Source organism: Botrytis deweyae, assembly GCF_014898535.1.
Source record: "Botrytis deweyae strain B1 chromosome Unknown BDEW_034, whole genome shotgun sequence".
NCBI classification, from domain to species: domain Eukaryota; kingdom Fungi; phylum Ascomycota; class Leotiomycetes; order Helotiales; family Sclerotiniaceae; genus Botrytis; species Botrytis deweyae.
In genome coordinates this window covers 301,592-317,579 of record NW_024066241.1, presented here as the reverse complement: position 1 = coordinate 317,579, position 15,988 = coordinate 301,592, and the positions used below count along the sequence as shown (strand labels likewise).

The following is a 15,988-nucleotide window of genomic DNA, read 5'->3' as shown; positions in this document are numbered from 1 at the left end:
TGATGACCATGATCATTAAATTGGGATTCACATCACTTCTCTCCTCCATTACCCCTCTTCTACACCCCATACAATCTTGACACAAATGTTACACTCTCCCCCATCATTCATAAAAAACTCCACTTCCTTTGAATCCGAATTTCTGCCGGTGAGCACAACTTCGCCATCAAGTTCAGAACCCCTGACATCTATAAGTCGGAGTTCTTCATGGTTTTCTTCAGCTAATCCTTTACTTTGCGATCGCTTCCTTCCTTTCAGTATATCAATTTGCTTCGTTGGTTTGATATTGAGATATCCAAATTCCATATCGCGAATATCAAATATGTATTCTACTTTACCGATGGAGAGAATGATCGTGTCTAGGAGGTTATCGGGTGAGATAAGGATTTTAATGGGAAGGTTTTGTGAGTGGCACTCGTATAAGGGACTTGGGTGTGGTGATTTTGAGCTAATGGAAGGTACCGAGTTGGAGCCTGAGATAACCCCTGATTCGAGAGCAGTACTAACCCCGTTCAAAGCTCCTGTTGCGACAGTCGAACTGGTAGTCGTACTTGGCGGGAGATCACAAGCTTGGCATGTGGTGTTTATTGCGGCTTTCGAGGCTTCGCAGAACTCAGACTGAGACTCATGAATAACGGCAATTTTTAATGAAGTTCCTGACCTCAAAGAAGCTCTCATTTCTGTTGTAGGGCTTGAAATTGCATTGAAGTTCGACGGAAGTATCAATAGATGTACTCTGCTCTCTGCACCATTTCCTTCATACCCGGGTCGTCTCACGAAATTCTTTTTGATCTGCAGCATTTCCTGACTCATATCTTTCAAAATCTCACTGAACCTTAGATTTAACTCTTCATTCACGCACTCTCCTTCTGGCACCGTCCATTTTGGATACAGTCTGCCATGCGAATGCGAAATACGGTACACTCCATGTTTCTTAATGAATAGAAAGCAAGCCGACTTACTAGATCCTATGCACCTTGGAGGCAAGTCCGCAGGATTTTGCTCATAGAAAAAGATGAGTTGTATTTCACTATGAACATGCAAGATTTGATCATTGTGATACTGAGCCTTGGGTGCCGTGCACACTTCCAAGCGGATGTTGCGAAATAAACCATTACACCTGATTTTCCGGGAAAAGTCTATCAGGTCGTTACTGATGTCTAGGTATCTGCTTATCTTGTCGATTTGGAAGACAGTGCGGCGGTAGCTGAGATCCAGGTTAATGCCTTTCATTTGGAGCTGACATTCAAGTGACGGATAATTGGCAGTCGTCGACACTCTGTGCGCAGCTAAGATTACTGAGGTTAATCGATCCGTTTGTTTGTCTTCGGAAGAGAGAGTAAAGCTTTCAATCTTCTGGCACAGTTCTGAAAGATCAACAAAAAGAGTATTTTGTAGAGAGGGATTTTCAATATTGGTCTCTAATACCAAAAGCCTACATCGCAATGATTCAACACTGTCAAAAAGCGGAGGTCTGACTTTTCCACCTCGATTCTTTGGTACAATACGACGTCGCAGACGATTTTTGCTCAGCTTGATGATTTGCATGAGGAGGTTTGACTTGTGAGTACCTTTGTGCTCGTCCGTTTCTGAACCATATATATGAATTAGTTTTCGACTTTTTCATTCCTGTTCTGTGGAATATTGATCCCGACGCACCCTCACGAGCAGCTTTCTCCACTATGTCTAAACATCTACGCAATCCATCCACAGTTTCTGGTAAAGGCGTCTCGTTTGATGCAATTCTAATGGTTAGGGATGACGAATTTCGGCCACTGCCCTCTTCGATCATAGCTGCCGATACACCAGTTGCGCCCTCCTTAGCTTGGGCCAGGACTGCTATGTGATCTGCTAGATGTTGCTCTTCCTCATGGAGAAGTGTATAACTTTTCGACTGCCGAAAGGTACCGCTCCTATAATTCTGCGGTCTTATGGGCTCTCGGGTCTTTAGAAAAAGTTGCTGGGCGATTTCATGAAAAATACGTTTTGTTGTGGCTAAAAGTTGGCTGTTGGATGCGGTGGACATATTGTGAGCAAGAGTTTAGTGATAAAAGAGTATAGGGGGAATCAGTGTTCAAAAAGCTGAAAACGAAAGGGAAGAAGAATACTTGAGGGCTCGAGATCCCTGACGATGAATAATTCATACGGATAATTGCATTGACGCTCGTCGGAAACCTGCATAGTTTCCTTTTTCCTATTGGATAGGTCATATGTGTCGCAAGGCAGAGATTGGGGGTCATCCATCTACTTGACCTGAGTGGGTCAGTCATTCTGATTGCACGTATTAGTGCATGTGTAGGTGAAATGATGATTGCATGGAGAGCGATCAAAAATCTTATTTCCTTGACTCTTGAATTGAATCTTTCATTTTCTCGGAAACTGTACATCAGTTACTCTTGTATACTTCTTCGTTCAATTGTTTCAAAGTTACTTTTTTGCACACTATCAAAGTCACATTAGTATTATCTTGGCACTGATTGTTTTTCCGGTTAAAATTATTGTTTGATTTTTTTTGAAATTTTGTATGTTTTTTCGATTGATAAACGCCAGGTTTTTCAGTCTGTCCTACAAAAGAAAACGTGTTGTGGGGAACGCTGTCTCCTTCTGCCTCCTCTTCATCCACCCTCATCCCCTCCAATTCTTATCCTAGCCATCCCTGTGGATTGACTGAATAAGGATTCGACTTTTCACCGTCCGGCTGGTGTTGGAGGTGGTGGTCCGGTTCGAGTGGGTGCGGGTTTAGGAGAAAAGTAGTCGAAGAGGAGGAAGAAAACCATGGCGATCAAAGCAATCAACTCGATGGTCTTGATCAACGTGATGATGTTTGAGCATCGGGATGATTGTGGTTGTGGTTGCGGCGGTTGTGCTCGGAGTTGAAGAAGGGGTACTTCGACTGGCGGGTCGTCGATGATGGGTTCTTCGAGAGCTGGGTCTCCGATGGGTGGATCGTCGAAATCTCGGTCTCCTTGGAGAGCGATGTACAAACGTTCTGTGATTTCGTCATAGATGACTCCGGAGTCGCTTCCGTTATTCATCTTTGTGGTTTTGGTGGTGACTTCTTGAACTTGTGATCTGGGGATGTGGATTGGGATTCTGAATCTGGATTCGATGAAGTTTTGTGTTTGTCTTATCTTGTCAAAATTCGAGTGAATGGGGAGAAAAAGAATTAGGAATGTTGAGGACGAAGTGGTTGGTATTTATAGGGCAAGGAATGGCTTAGAATAATGCTGTTTGAGGTTTGTTCCTTGGGTATCTTGACACTGTGCTGAGTTCGTGAGAATGGGGTTGGCGTAGCTGAACAAACATTCAGGAAGTTATTTGGAATTCATTCGGGGCCACATTGTATAAGCAAATACAGGAGAAGTAGATCCAGAAATTCTTTTCAATATGAACATACAAGTAGCCAATGGAGAACCATTGCGCATCAAATTATCACAAGATATAAGCCTCCATGTCAGAACAATAGCAGAACATTCAATAAGGTTCGCTCCATGTACTTCAAGCTTTTTTTTGTGTGTTTCCAGAATCCGAAATTCAGAATTCTAATTTCCAACTAAGCACCCAAAGATCAAGATACCTGGTCACTTGCACCTGTTGAAGTTGATGTTGCACATAGAAATGCTAATTTTGAGAGAATCTCAAGCGGAAAAAAATTGGTGACATTGCATTTTGGAGAGGATTAAAAAAATTGGGTTAAATAGGTTGATTGATGAGAACAATCCGATGTGAACTAAGTTGAAAGAGATGAATTGCCTAAGTCGGAAGAACAAGTGTCCTGGATAAAGGTGTTTTCATTGTGACTTTATGTACAGATCAGATTGAACAATGCCCATTGTTCTCGCCAACCATCGCGTTGGGGACAATATGGCAGTGAGGTTACTCTAAACACTGACAATTTTATCCTGTTCTCGTTCTTACATGCGGCTCAAGCTTGTCTGATTGACAATGGAACAATGTTTGAACAAGTATCTTTACGAACGTATATCAGGAGGACATCAATCCTTCCATATCAATTTCATCTCTTCTCATCTCATCCTCATTAAGTATCACACCCACATACAACGACTACTATCTCTTCATAACTCAATATTCGAACTTTCAAAAACAAATCCACCACGATTTTTTCAGAAAGAAGAACTTCACGAGTTAGCCAGAAAACCAACAAGATGCCTAGATTCATCAAATTCCAGATCGATTGGCCCATCCACGCCAAGCTCAATAACGACATTCTAGATCAGAGTGCTCACGGAAAGAATGAAACACCAAAGGATTGCACCTGTGATCTCTGCTACGAGCAGTTCTTCATTACATCAGTCGATGAAAATGATGCGGCGTACTCGTCATCATACATCCCTATTAGCAGAATCATCCTAGCGCCATCGCAGTCCTGCGATAATGGCTCCAAGGAAATCGAGGATCGCAGAGAGATCCCCGAAGTTGTCGGCTGCAACATCCAACAATTCCAGTTGTTTTGGAAAGAGCATCAAGCGTTGGTCAAGAAACATTCAAAGATTATGGATGATTTGTGCTCCACTCTCAAACTTTCACAGCAGGAGCAGGGCGGAAGATTGTTGCGGGCGAGGACTTTCTGAGAATGGGGTAACCCAATCACTCATTCACGGATTCTCAACCTCAACACAAAGTCGTTCAAAAAGCACACCTTCCCTCACGACATAGATAGATAGATAGATACTCTTCGGAGTTCTTGACTTGTTGATTCGATAGAAAAATAGAAAAAAATTTCCTTTTGTAAAAATAAAATAAACGTGCCGAACCCTCAAATGTGCGGGCTTGTGAATAAAAATGTAATTGGTGAAATGAATCATTCGAACCCAACTGTAAAAAAGACCTGAGGAGTGCTCCCTGTTGTCCCGCAGATTATAGTCTTCCTCACCTCTCATATCAAATGCTACACTCGAGAGAATGTTTGATATGTTAACCTTCCCTGAGGTGTGATGGCCATGGCAAGCACCGCCAGCCCCTACGTACACCACATTTCATGCAAATTGTGTTATGGACGTTTTAACATTGAACAACAGGCCGATATGCTGATGCGAAACATAAGCCGGAAAAGGGTATACCGATTTCAATAATGATTCTCTCCATTCTATAAATAATTGATTATGGCAATGATCTTATGGAAAGAAAGGAGGTGGAGATTCAATAGCTTAGTTAATCCGCACTGCACCGCGCTGATTGATGGATTATGGATTACGTCATGATTAACCTTTAACCCCTTGACCAAGGCGAACTTTCTTCATCAAAGCAAAACCACCATTTTCATATTATATTGCACACAGATTATATGTGAACCATTCTACTCGTATATATAAAAATAGTAACCTCTCCCTTTTGCATTCAACTCTTTTGTGCACATTTCAAGCCTATCAATGCTTTTTGTTTTCCGTAACTTGGCTCGGAGAAGTCTTCCATATCATACCGCTTCCGCTAGGCCTTGGATCAATAATTTGCCTACAAAATTATCAATACGCCCCAGCCCTTCAGATCTAACTCTTGGAGTTCCTACAATGGATCGTGGAATTAAAAGAAAAGCCGAAATCATATCAGAGCCGCCAAAAAAGACCATCAAAATCGATGATTACTGCAGTACTCCCGTCCGTCGTACTTCCGCAGGCGAAGAGATTTGGCCAGCGCCACGTGATCAACTAGAATCTGCCTACAAATTCATCCGAGAATGCGCAACGGCTCAGAAACCCACTCTTATTGTGCCGGATAAAGATGCAGATGGATTGAGTGCTGGGGTAATCATGTATCGTACTTTGATAAAACTCGGACTTGAAGAAAAGAATTTGAGTGTTCATTTAGTGCGGAAAGGTTCGAATATCCATGAAGAATACGAAAGAAAGGCAATGGCAGAAATGAAACCTAGCTATGTGATTGTTTTAGACCAGGGAAGTCGACGAGGTTTACCTGTCATTGATGATGAGAGTGCGAAATGTATGATCATTGATCATCATTTAAGTGATGACTTTCCCAAGAATGCGACTGTAAGGTGGAAAACATTCTTCTTGTGGCAACGATACTAACATTCGAGGGAAGGTTGTTTCAGGCTGCCATTGCCCTCCAGTTCCAACGACAGCTCTCATGACTTACGAAATTTGTAAAGAACTTCATTCTGATATTGCTCAAGAATGTGGCTATCTTTGCGCAATCGGAACACATGGTGATCTAGGAAATACCATAAAATGGATACCCCCATTTCCAGATATGAAAGACACTTTTAAGAAACATACAAAAAAGCTCATTAATGATTGTGTTTCTTTGATTAACGCTCGTATGTTCAATGAATTCCTAAACTTCAATCGCTGAACTTCATATAGCACGAAGAACTGGTACTTATGATGTTATTACTGCTTGGAAAGCACTACTCGGAGCCAAAGATCCAAAAGAAATCATGACAGATAAGAGGCTCGCCGAAGCAAGACGCGAGATCAATGAAGAGGTTGAGAAACAGACTCATACACCACCAAAATTCAGTAAAGATGGGAAAATTGCGGTGTTGAAAATCGAAAGCGAGGCTCAAGTCCACCCGGTTATTGCTACGCGATGGGTATGTATTGAGTCACTGAAACTACTTCATTTCACTAATCATTCTACAAAGGCCGGCTTCTTGAAATCTAAAGCCCTAGAAATAGTCATGGTGGCAAATTATGGCTACTTGCCCGGCAAGGTAAATTTCTCATGTCGGATTGCTAGATGTGCTCGAGGTCGCGATCCACCAGTCAATATTATCGAGTCATTAAAAGCAGTGGCCAATTTGGATACTACAGATTTAGTTGAGCGATTAGGAGAGAACTTTGCTCGTGGCCACAAGGAGGCCTCAGGTGGAATTGTCAATTCTGCTGAATTCGAAGAATTATGTGAGCTAATGAAGGTTGGTGAAAAAGCCGAAAAGTCGGAGCAAGAGGCATTGACAAAGAAATTCGGCAAGTCACCACAGAAAAACACCTTGAATACTTATTTCATAAAGACTTGAGATGGTGATATGTAGGTTCAATGAGAAGATATGAGCAATGTATTTATTCAAACGCAATTAAATATGAATCAGTAACATCTGCGAGTAAAAATTCAGAAAGACTGCTTCGGAACAAGTCAATACAGTCTTGTTAGGCATCTTCGCCTTCGCCCCTCAATATTTTGTCTCGGAGAAAACACGTCCATCAAGCTTGAGCACTTTCACCCATGGAGACAACTCTTCATGTCTTCTACCTGCCATTACATTCTCCATCCAGCGCTTGAACATATTCAATGGCATGTGCTCCCACAATTCCCAGCCCTCCATTTGGTGGAATATGGCTGCCTTCTTGCACTCGAATACATCATCATACGTTGGATCCGAGAAGTGCGGCTTTGTGATCGGGTATATAATGCCACATTTCCCCGTTCTAGTAGGGTCCATTTGAGCAGGCCAAAGAGTTCGTATTGGTAAATCGTCGTCTGTAGATCCTGGTCCTGCCGGATCTGGCTCTCCAGGATCCCAATCCAAAGCGGGTTGGCCATGCCATTTGACCTTTTTGTACCTAGTGGATTTCTTAACTTTTGTTCGAGCTTCTGCTTGGGATGCTTTCTCCTCTTCCTCCTCTGTGTCTGGATCCGCTTCATCTTCTGTGTCTTCTTCATCCCATTCCTCCATGATATTTCCTACTACGGCCGGAGGGGGTCGAATATTTTGCTTATAAGTTTCATCAATAATGATCTCTTGTAGCTCTGTTGGGATTTTGAACAATGGATAATTGAATGGGTAGTTGAATCCCCCATTTAAAAATTCCGCTGCGACTCGTATCCGTTTTCCTGTCAATCCAGGGATGGGGGAGAGATCTTTTCCAGACACATAACAAGCCATATCATATCCAAATATTAAATTCACGGCACTGGCCATGGTATTCAAAGCGCAATTGTAGGGATCGTTCTGTCGAGTTGCGTTGGGACTATTGTCTGTCGTTCTGTTCCTTGGCACCGCATGATCCGTGCGGTAGGACCATTGCCCGTACAAGGGCCACTCGGCGGTGTCAATCTCTCCTTTGTCGAATCTTGTGTATATGATAGCTTCAAGTAAAGACATTTGAAAAAACGAATGATAGTAAGCGCCGTACGTCTCATCTAATGCACTTTCAAATTTGGGTCTCGACAGACCGGAGTTGTCGATATGGAAGACAAATCTTTGCTTTGGTGCTATTCCTATGCATTGTGTATGGAAGGCGCCATATTCGTGTGGAATCACAATATAGTCAAGATTGGCAAAAGTCTCATCATCATACTGTGCCAATGCCTTCATGGTCCTTTCCCAAGCTCTGGGAAAGTCTTGCTCCACAAGCCGACGAATAGGCTCCCCAGCTTCATCCACTCCTTCCCTCACCAGGCGACCTTTATCTTGATCCCAATACAACTTGTCAGAATCAATCATTATGGAGCTGATTTTCTGTTTGGTTGGTGTATCACCAGCTAGGTCGCCACTCTTGAGTGTTCTGGCTATTGCTCTGTTCCTGTAGTCGCAAGCCATGTAAACATACTAATCATAGTTTGTCACATCAGCAATAATCTTCAAATGTTCAAGTTCAACTGAAGTACTAGCTTGGAAAACCTTATGAAAGCCAACTTACCAAATCAGCAATAGTGTTCGTGACATGGCCAAGCTCGTACTCTTCCATTGCACCGGTCTCGTCGAATTCACGATAGTGAGCCTTTGATAGATACCTCCAATCACCTTTTGCCAATTTCATACCATCCAAATCAACTGCCCATTTTCCCCATTTTTTCTCATCCACTTTGTACATTTCTGTCAAGACCCTCCAAACCCAATCAGGAGTCATTGGTGCGAACTGTCTTCTTTCCATCTCAAGTCTTATTTTACTATCTAATTTATCAGGTTCTGGGCGGGGGATGGGTGGTTGAGGGTGAGTGAACTGGGCTGGATAGCGAGGAGGGTGCTCGAGGTCAATTTCATATTTCTTTCGCAGCTCGTTGATGATGCTGGATTCTTTGCATCCATCGCTGGTTGTTACGCGGGTGGCACGCTTACGTTTGCTGATGCGTTGGAGTGGAATGGGAGGAATTTGTATTTGAGCGATGGAGGTGGTGGGCATTCGAGAGCGGAACTTCCAATCATTTGCCATGGCTAGTTGATTTTGATGAGATCGTGATGAGAGATGTGATATTTTATTTCGAAAGTATAAATGGGATCAAATCCGTATTCTAAAGATTTAACAAAACTGAATTTCAATGCTTCAAAATAAAGAAATATCGGGCTTTGATAATCACCTCCGTCAAAGGAACTTTTTGATTCATTTACAAATCAGGCCGCATCTGGTTCCTCACTAGATTCTTTATAAATGATAGTCAGTCAAAGAGAACACAAAGAATTGACAAGGACAAGAAAGTTATATCGTGATACTTTACCGCTACCTTTGCACTTTCCATAGAAGTCTCGCTTATCAAAAGAGGGGGGCTGCTGTCGAGTAAGATCTAAATTTCCGAAAAGAATCATCAATCTTGAGGATATGTCCTATGGAGAGTGTGTTTCGCCATTGTCTCATAATCATCGACGACGCCATTTAATGCTCCGTTTGGATACCACGATGTCAATTAGTGGAAGTCATGATTATCGATTTTCAAAGATGATTTACAATGGTCAATGGCTGTGCTAGGCTAGGTGTACACTGCACAGTTTGACAAGGTGAGGGAGGTCATGCATGATAGTGGGGCCAGTTAGCTTCGAGTTAGGATGTGTGAGGGCATAATATACAGGTGAGATTGAATTCAATTGGTAAACTCTTCGAACATGTGAGCTCAATCGAATATTCAAATTGTGAGATATCTGTCGGTAGGAAAGAAATTCAATAATTTCTACTAGGGCAAAGTCCGGCGCACGGACAATTTGCTTTATGAAAAAGAGAGCGAAGGAGTTGATATATATCGTAACAGCAACTAAATGACGAAACTGTCATTGTTCGTAGCTCATCTCATATTGACAACAAAAATTATGCTTAATACGTTATCCCCGCCGCAAGTGAAAGTAGAAGAGTGCAAACGCATTCACACAGCTGGTAACCAGAGGTTTAATTCTCCTAAAAGCAATTACAAAGAAAAGGGGTCAAAGCGTCTCTCGGTACTTCAACAAAGGTTCGATACCAAGATTTTCGCCCATCAAATCAGCTCTAAACAACCACCCAGTCAGTAAGCACAACTTCAAAAATCGACATCAAAGCGACGAATCCATAAGGAGAATCTGTTCCAAACAGCAAAAGAGGAATGCGTTCGCCGGGAATCGAACCCGGGGCCCATCGAGATTGATCAATTCAGATTCTAGGAAGAAACGGGAAATTGATGGCAACGATGGATTTTACCACTAAACCACAAACGCCCGTCGTTTATTATTGTTGATGCAGGAGCTGGAGCAAATTGGATACAGATTACTAGAAAAATGAGTCAATTAATATGAGTTGCAGCGATTTATCCGGTGGGGGTTGTGGATATGAAATGGATATATGCAAGGAGATAGTGGGGGCTCATCTCAAATTCGCACGTGGAGATCTAAAACAAGTCGATACACAGGCTGCAGACGTGGATAGTTAGTCAATATATTTGAGTAAAATTGAAATCATTATAACGAGTTTAGAGACAATTCGCCTGGATTCGTCACTGTAAATTCCAACCTCGAATTTCCCTCTTCTCCTTGAACCACTCTTGCACATACTTTAGTCCTGTATGTGGTCCGTATGGATCATTTTCCCATTGTGGAACAGGAGCTTTCAATCCTGTCTCCTCCTCGCATCTTTCTCTCAATTCAGCCAAAGTACCACCTCTATTGTAAACTATTCCTTCTCCCTCATTCGATTTCTTCATCTTTTTTCTAAGTATTTCTGTTCCCTCCTTATCGACCGAGAAATCATCCTCATTAACTACCACTCCATAATTTCTTTTGGCCCCATCGATTGTAACTAACTTCCTCTCAACCTCCAACGCAACTTTCTCAGCCGGTCTCGTGAATGGATCACCCAGCCCTCCACCTCCCCAGGTAACCCATTCTAACAAATCTCCGGGAACCACCTTGACATGATCACATTTACTTTGCAACATTTTTTCCTCTCCATTCACCGAATACAGCTTCTTCCAAGATCTCATGCCTGGTTTCCCTCCGTTAATTCCCCACGGTTTTGTGAACCATCTATCATCATGAAGACTAAATTCTCCTTTCGCCAAAAATCGGTACAAGGTTCTTTGTGCGTTACCACCGCGATGGAATCCTGCGCCTCCAGTATCGGCAAGTGATTCATTTGCTTCGATTCGCAATGGAAAGTTAAGCTCAATGGCCTCAGCGGGCACAGATTTGATAGCTGGAAACAAGCAATGACAATCTGGACCATCGCCAATGGGACGGGCTGGAACACCTCCAAACCCAATTTGGTAGAGTTGATGCCATTCACCATTAGGCTTGAAACCGGAGTAAAAGAAATGTGGAGAATCTGAAAATCCAGCAGCAGCACTATATTGAGGCGACCGCTGACCCATGAGAGCTTGGATGATATCCATTGTGCGGCCCATAAGATGAGTTCGACAGCTGACAGGGGCTGGGCGAACGGGACGAAGTATAGATCCTTCGGGTATAATAACTTCAAGCATATCATGAAATCCATCATTGACGACACAATATGGATCGAATACTGCAAGTAAGTAGTACCCGACAAACATCTTAAACATAGTAACTGAGAGATAGAAATTAATAGCTGTTTCGGCTTGCGGAGAAGTACCATCGAAGTCGAATACCAGTTTTCCATTCGTCTTTTTCATGGAACAGGTGATTGCATAAGGTCCAACACCTTGACCATCATCGTCGATGAAATCAGTGAATATGCTTTCCTCGTCACCGATCTGAGTCTCAATGAGTTTCATGATACCTGTGCGATTTCGTGCGAGAAGTTCGTCGCAAGAGGCACTATATACACTAGATATAGAAATCAGTTATCCTGCTGTAAAGTTGTGATTTACATCACTTACTTAGGACCGAATCGTTCGTTCAGCTCGCAGACTCTAGTAGCTGCCGTTCTACAAGCAGCTACAAGAGCTGTCAAATCGCTACGAAACCAATCCGGTTGACGAGAATTTCGACAGAATACCTCGACCATCGCTGCATTGTATATTCCTCGAGAGTAAAGTTTTACGGTGGGTATCTGAATCCCATCTTCGAAGACAGAGGTGGAGTTAATAGACATACTTCCTGGTACCGTTCCTCCAACATCACTATTAATCAACAATTAGTTCATGGTACCTGGCAGAGCGAGAAATAACATACGTCATATGTCCAAAGTTTGCCGCCCAGCCCACGAGATCCCCTTTGTAATGGATTGGAAGAAGTACAATCACATCATTGAGATGACTTATAGCACCGCTAGTTTCATAAACATCATTCGTGACGAAAACATCACCCTCCTCAACAGTTCCTTTCCATGATTGCAGGAACTGAGTAATAAAGCTACCAAATTGACCCACTAACATCTGCCCCTTTTTATTCGTGATGACATTAAATTCATCTTGTTGATCTCGAATGGCAGGTGACATACTACATCTTAGCATAAGCGTATCCATTTCATTCCTAATTGACTGCAATGAAGAGGAGATCAAAGTCGGAATCAATGGTGACTTTTGAACGAGGTCTTGGGCACTTTCCAAATCATGATGGGCGATATCAGACGTTAACTTTGTATCCTTGTCTGGAAAGATGAGGATATTTCCAAAAGAATCAATTTCGCCATAAAAGCCTGGAAGTATGAGAGTATTGGAATCCATTTCGGATACCACACAAGGTCCTTGAACCTTGTATCCAGCTTTCGTAATCTTGGATCTTTCCCAAAATATCGCTTCCATTGTTATTCCATCGGTGCTAATCATTTTCCGGCTAATTATAGCATCATGTGGAGGTGTGTGGATGCTATCATGAGGAGCAATTTCAATAGAATTAAGTTCCACGTCCGTAGAATCATCTGTAACAATTACACCAAGTCGCATCATTTCCAATTCGAAATCGGGAAGACAGAAGCTATATTGCTGTTCGTGAGCTGCGTGGAATCGTTCTTTGATCGCTTTGATGAAGTTCAATGAATCAAGTCCAAAATCATTTGCGAGAAATGGGATAGACATTGTCAAAGCCTGGCCTTTGTATCTGAGATCTGCTTCGTACTCGACTTTCAGAGGGGTTGACTGACTTAATGCGCTAAGAACTACATCTTGGCACCTTGTCCTTAGTTCAGATAGAGCATCGAAGATATCACTTTGTGTGGCATCCCTAAGAAGTTTGATGTAAGAAATAGACTGTTCATGGCTCAACTTTGTCGTAGCATCGCCCTGTGCACATAAAACACCTGGAGCGGGTGGAACAATAACTGGCCAAGCTCCGAGTAATTTTCCTACTGCATTCGCATGCAGAGGACCGGCTCCTCCGAATGCAACGAGTGAAAAGTCTTCGGGATTATAACCTTGTTCAACGGAAACGTTGTGTAAAGCGTTGTACATCTTTTCGTTAACCAAGTTATAAATCCCTTGAGCGGTTTCATCTATCGATAATCCCATCTGTTTGGCAACGTTTTCGACCGCAATCCTCGCAGCTGCAATGTCTAGTGGAAAATTACCACCGAGAAGTTTATCGGGAAGATAGCCAAGTACAACATTTGCATCAGTTACAGTCGCGTTGTTTCCGCCCATCCCATAACAAGCAGGCCCAGGATCTGCTCCAGACGATTCTGGACCTACGCGCATTGTAGATGTCAATTCAACGTATTGTGCTATTGATCCACCACCTGCACCAACAGTTCTGATAATGGTTAACTAAAAGGCATCATGGCAAGATGGGCGAAATGAGACTTACTTGACATCCACCGATGGAGCTCTTACTGTCAAGTTGTCAATAGCCGTCTCTCTTCGAATCGCAGGAGTACCATCGGAAATGAGTGCGCAGTCGGTTGAAGTGCCACCCATATCTAATGTTATCAGATTTCGATATTTAGTTTTCTTAGCCACAATATCTGCGACGCCTCGGACACCCCCTGCTGGTCCAGACATTAGGATGTTGACAGGTAGATCGCCAGCCAAGTCTAATGTGGTAAGACCGCCATCACTTTTCAAGATTCGAATAGTCTCGCTATCATCAGCAAGAAGGGTTTGGAGGTTAGCTAAGTACTTCTTGACTACTGGCTTAACGATAGCGTTGGCACTTGCTGTCACAGTACGCTCATATTCTCCCATCTCTGATAACACATCACTTGAACAAATTATCTCAACACCAGGACCGAGAATCTCCTTCGAAATCTTTGCCACCTGCCTCTCATGTATGTTGTTCTGGTAAGAGTTTAGCAGACTAATTGTGATTGCTTCAAGATTTCGTTTCTTGAGGCGTTTAAGATCTTTGCGAAGTGAATCTTCATCGATTGGTGTAACAATTTGACCATCATAACCCATAGTTCCTTTGCATTGCACGGTACATTCAAGAGGAACTATAGGATCAGGTGGCATAAAATTAATCCAAGCTCCCAGACCACCTGGTATCTGAGACCTCCGTACAGCCAGAATGTCTTTGTGACCTGCTGTGACAATCAATCCAGCCTTTGCTCCTTTGCCTTCAAGAACTGCATTTGTTCCTGACTCGAGAATCAGAATGTTTAATTCAAATGCCATAGAAAGGTGATGAGCCCATACCAACAGTAGTACCGTGATGAATGCCATCGAATTGTCCATCCCAGTTATACAATTCCTTCAATTTCTTTCGCACTTGCGTGATACCATTTTTGACACCGATGCTTTGATCTTGACCAGTTGATGGTACCTTTGTCCGTATAGTATCGCCCTCTGGTGTAAAAACGCACACGTCGGTGAATGTTCCCTAAAACCAATTGTCAGCTGCGGCATATACTTGCAGTTGTTGAGTATCGATTCACGTACTCCAACATCAACACCCAAGCGATAACCTCTGGTTTGGTCTGGAATTATGACTGCGTCCCCCATACTGAGGTTTTGCTCTTCTTTCTTGTGGTGAAGCACCTGAGATGTTTGCTTGAAGAGGAACTCGGCAAAGAACTTTAAATAAGTTTTGGTAAACAATCTCAACTTCTCATATCCGATTGAGCGTCATCATCTCGATAGAACTGGTATTCTTCCATGCTACACTCCCTTATCACGGTGATGTGCGGGGTAGATAGGCTTGGTAAGACATTTGAGATACACGTCGCCGATAAGGGAAGTGACACTTCCATAAAGCCGATATATCATGCATGGGAAAAACCTGCCGCGACTTGACCAGCCACTCGCTGATCAGGATTCAGGAGATTATCCAGCGTGGAGCAAGCCGTGGAATGTATAATGGGGATGGTGTTCAAGTGAAGCAATCGTGCATATGGGCCACAAAACTTTCGAAGATCGATTGATTTGCTGCCTCCAACCTCGGCAAACATCTGGGCAAGATAAACGATAGTGAAATTGCATTGTGAATTAACGATTGGGTATTGCAGAGTTCCTAAACTGGAAAGTGTTTTCTGCAGCACTCAAAAGATCGGAGGTGGAGAATCAAATCAATCTTGAACCGAACCTTGGACTATGATGATTGAAACACGTCAATCTGGCAGAGAAAGGAGCAGTTGAACAATCTGTTTCTACGGCATGAAGATTGCAAAACGGAAGAGACTGAAAGGATGAAACTTGTATGAAAGTATAAATCGAAGTTAGAGAATATTCGTATGAGGGAATAGGTTGAATACCGCTCCCTCCTATGTCATAGACTAGGTAGGTACTGTCCACCAGTCTCTTGATCGGCAATCAAGAACTTTCAATTCTGCCGAGACCTCCAGCTACCCCTGGAAACGTCGATAAGCTCGATAAGCCTTATCCGCAAGCTTACCAATAGCACTGCTCCACCATTTCGTCACACCACATCACATTTCTCTCTCGAACTTTTCTCCATTAGTCTTCCTTCTCTTTCCTCCTC

General features: G+C 42.8%; 6 protein-coding genes across 6 annotated transcripts; 2 read left to right on the top strand and 4 right to left on the bottom strand.

The window, feature by feature from the left end:
- Positions 1–48: 48 nt before the first annotated feature.
- EAE98_010227 (uncharacterized protein) lies at positions 49–2,026 on the bottom strand (the record flags this gene model as incomplete). The annotated part of the gene is made up of 2 exons (XM_038957848.1): positions 49–1,589; positions 1,660–2,026. The coding sequence occupies 2 exons, from the start codon at positions 2,024–2,026 to the stop codon at positions 49–51; spliced, it is 1,908 nt and encodes a 635-aa protein (XP_038805860.1).
- A 661-nt stretch (positions 2,027–2,687) lies between these two features.
- Positions 2,688–3,035, bottom strand: EAE98_010226 (uncharacterized protein; the record flags this gene model as incomplete). The annotated part of the gene is made up of 1 exon (XM_038957847.1): positions 2,688–3,035. The coding sequence occupies one exon, from the start codon at positions 3,033–3,035 to the stop codon at positions 2,688–2,690; it is 348 nt and encodes a 115-aa protein (XP_038805859.1).
- A 1,131-nt stretch (positions 3,036–4,166) lies between these two features.
- On the top strand, positions 4,167–4,592 carry EAE98_010225 (uncharacterized protein; the record flags this gene model as incomplete). Its single annotated transcript, XM_038957846.1, has 1 exon — positions 4,167–4,592. One exon carries the CDS (start codon positions 4,167–4,169, stop codon positions 4,590–4,592), a length of 426 nt encoding a protein of 141 aa, XP_038805858.1.
- Positions 4,593–5,390: 798 nt separating this feature from the next.
- Positions 5,391–6,997, top strand: EAE98_010224 (uncharacterized protein; the record flags this gene model as incomplete). Its single annotated transcript, XM_038957845.1, has 4 exons — positions 5,391–6,008; positions 6,061–6,295; positions 6,342–6,571; positions 6,623–6,997. The coding sequence occupies 4 exons, from the start codon at positions 5,391–5,393 to the stop codon at positions 6,995–6,997; spliced, it is 1,458 nt and encodes a 485-aa protein (XP_038805857.1).
- Positions 6,998–7,100: 103 nt separating this feature from the next.
- EAE98_010223 (uncharacterized protein) lies at positions 7,101–9,134 on the bottom strand (the record flags this gene model as incomplete). Its single annotated transcript, XM_038957844.1, has 2 exons — positions 7,101–8,530; positions 8,622–9,134. The coding sequence occupies 2 exons, from the start codon at positions 9,132–9,134 to the stop codon at positions 7,151–7,153; spliced, it is 1,893 nt and encodes a 630-aa protein (XP_038805856.1). The 3' UTR covers positions 7,101–7,150.
- A 1,443-nt stretch (positions 9,135–10,577) lies between these two features.
- On the bottom strand, positions 10,578–15,758 carry EAE98_010222 (uncharacterized protein). Its single transcript, XM_038957843.1, has 6 exons — positions 14,950–15,758; positions 14,707–14,890; positions 13,880–14,648; positions 12,311–13,825; positions 12,016–12,258; positions 10,578–11,962 (listed from the first exon to the last, which is right to left on the bottom strand). Exons 1-6 carry the CDS (start codon positions 15,010–15,012, stop codon positions 10,657–10,659), a joined length of 4,080 nt encoding a protein of 1,359 aa, XP_038805855.1. The 5' UTR covers positions 15,013–15,758; the 3' UTR covers positions 10,578–10,656.
- Between the last annotated feature and the right edge of the window lie 230 nt (positions 15,759–15,988).

Excerpts from the sequence above, each read along its gene's own strand:
- EAE98_010222 (XM_038957843.1), bottom strand. The coding sequence starts at position 15,012 with ATGGGGGACGCAGTCATAATTCCAGACCAAACCAGAGGTTATCGCTTG. Across the intron at positions 14,891-14,949 it reads GCTTGGGTGTTGATGTTGGA|GGAACATTCACCGACGTGTG; the intron begins GTACGTGAATCG and ends AATTGGTTTTAG. Across the intron at positions 13,826-13,879 it reads GCTCCATCGGTGGATGTCAA|AACTGTTGGTGCAGGTGGTG; the intron begins GTAAGTCTCATT and ends AACCATTATCAG.